General features: G+C 30.8%; 1 protein-coding gene and 1 non-coding gene across 2 annotated transcripts; both read left to right on the top strand. All coding sequences in view use genetic code 11, as the record gives it.

Annotated features, from left to right (window-relative positions):
• The first annotated feature begins 281 nt into the window (after window positions 1-281).
• On the top strand, window positions 282-353 carry trnQ-UUG. The gene has a single exon. It is a non-coding gene; the product is annotated as a tRNA-Gln (tRNA).
• Window positions 354-1,289: 936 nt separating this feature from the next.
• rps16 (ribosomal protein S16) lies at window positions 1,290-2,441 on the top strand. The gene is made up of 2 exons: window positions 1,290-1,329; window positions 2,212-2,441. The coding sequence occupies exons 1-2, from the start codon at window positions 1,290-1,292 to the stop codon at window positions 2,439-2,441; spliced, it is 270 nt and encodes an 89-aa protein (YP_009256309.1).
• The last annotated feature ends 59 nt before the right edge of the window (window positions 2,442-2,500 follow it).

Here is a 2,500-nt window from a genome sequence, read left to right as displayed (position 1 = left end):
GAAAATGAATAAAACTAAATAAGATAGACCCCAAAAACCTTCTTTGATTTGAACTCCCCCAATCAAAAACCCTTCAATTCTCAAATCAAAAGAGAATAGAATAAATCATACTTTCATACAATATCTTAATTGAATTCTATGTAATGATCAATAAATTCAATTTAATTCTATATCGACACATATTAAAATTCTAGCAACAATCTATCTATTTTATAGATATTTATACTGGAGTTGACGAACAACCAATACCAATATTAGTGTTTATTAGGGTCGAATAGAAATGGGGCGTGGCCAAGTGGTAAGGCAACGGGTTTTGGTCCCGCTATTCGGAGGTTCGAATCCTTCCGTCCCAGAGCATGCCCAACCCATTATAGCATTATAATATATATAATGCTATATATCAGAAAAAAGATTGCCTTTTAAAATAAAACACCTTTCTGTTTAAGAGTATAATAATAAGAGTATAATATTGGATTGGAAAAATTTTATTAGTATTCTTAATAATTCTTCTCTGAATCATATCTTTTTCACAAATTGAATCGTGTTCAAATAACACGCAGATATAATTGGATCCATTTGTGATCCCTAAATGTTAAAATATTTAACATAAAATATCTATAATTCCTTTCAGTAACAATTTTTTAGTCTATCTGTATAGGGGTCCCATATTATTGTTATTTCGATTCCAATTTTAGAAATCAGTATGAAAAAACAACAACCTTACCTTACACCAGTCTTTATCCACTAGTTCATTAAAAAAATAAATTGGATTTTTTAGCTATCTAGTTTTTTAATCATTGATGCTTTAATACAAATATGGATTTCTCTTAGGATGCTAAAATGTGGTCCTTACTTTAAAATGTTATTCAAATAATGATCTCGAGTCCGGAAATTTTTCAATCACTTAAATCTTTTTGATGATTTCTTATGAGTTCGTAGTACTCGAAGAAGTGTGAAATTGGTAAATTTATCCTATCACTATCAAGTTACTTGAAGGTGCAGATTCAAAAAGAAATTTTTTATTTTATTCGTGGTATTCGTGGTATTTATATTTTTTTATTTATTATATTAAATAAATAAAAAATGAAATAAAATATATGTTAAAATAAATATATGTATTGGGTGTTGGGGATTAAATGGAATTCGTTCTGAGACTTCGTTAGAACCTAGCCATTCATATTTCATATAGAAAGAAAAAGTATAGATTACTATGTACCGACCGAACCAATGACTATTCATGATTCCATAATTGAATCAATTACATACTGGTTCCAAACTAAAGGAATGTTATGGTAAAACTTCGTTTAAAACGATGTGGTAGAAAGCAACGTGCGACTTGAAGGACACGATCCGTTGTGGATTCTTACATCCGCCATTTTTTATTATACAGGAATTATAGAGGAATGAAAGTGCTCTTGACTCGACATCGTTTCTTCTGTTTCAATAGAACTCTCATTTTTTTGGGGGGGTTGATGTAAATCGTACATGATGGAGCTCGAGTAAAAAGTATTGATTCATTTCTCGGAGGCAAGAATCTAGGGTTAGTATTAATCAATAAATTGGGACAACTTCGTAAATATATTTGTAAATATATTTTCCATATATAAATCGAAAGGATCCAATTCAAGCAAGTTTCAAATTCAAAAGTCAAATTTTTTGGAATTGGTAAAACTTTTTCGATCAAATCAAAAGTGTATTACACAAGAATCACTCAGTCGTATGATTCTTTGATAGAAAGAAATCATAAAAAAAGGGTATGTTGCTGCCATTTTGAAACGATTCAAAATCACCGAAGTAATGTCTAAACCCAATGATTCAAGGCAAAGATAAAGGATCCTGGAACAAGGAAATACCGTTTTCGATTGTCTCAACAACTAGATCAGAGTGCAGAATCAAAAGAGATTCTAAAAGAGACAGACAAAAGGGGGGTTAGAGACCACTCAATAAATGAAATGCTTAAAAGGTTTCCTTGAGTTATTTGAGAGTTATCCAACTTGAGTTATGAGGGTGCAAATTGTAAATACGACTAATTTTTTTGGTGGGGGAAAGAAAGAATAAGTATTTAAATCATAGTCTAGTTGATTTGATGATTTTATGGATATATTTGACCTTATCATTCTATACATAGATATAATTTCCAATTTTCTTGAGCCGTACGAGGAGAAAACTTCTTATACGTTTCTAGGGGGGGTATTGTTCATCTATCCCAATGAGCCATTTATCGAATCGTTGCAATTGATGTTCGATCCAGAAGAGAAGGAAGAGATCTTCGGAAAGTGGGTTTTTATGACCCGATAAAGAATCAAACCTATTTAAATGTTCCTGCTATTCTATATTTCCTTGAAAAAGGCGCTCAGCCTACAGGAACTGTTCATGATATTTCAAAGAAAGCGGGGGTTTTTACGGAACTTACCCTTAATCACCAAACGACAGTCAATTAATGAAAAATTAATGAAATATATCAAAATGAAATGAAATGAAATATATAAGAAATATATAA

Source organism: Ziziphus jujuba, chloroplast (assembly GCF_031755915.1).
Source record: "Ziziphus jujuba chloroplast, complete genome".
NCBI classification, from domain to species: domain Eukaryota; kingdom Viridiplantae; phylum Streptophyta; class Magnoliopsida; order Rosales; family Rhamnaceae; genus Ziziphus; species Ziziphus jujuba.
Note: the sequence above shows the minus strand (reverse complement) of the source record. Positions and strands in the feature narration are given on the sequence as shown.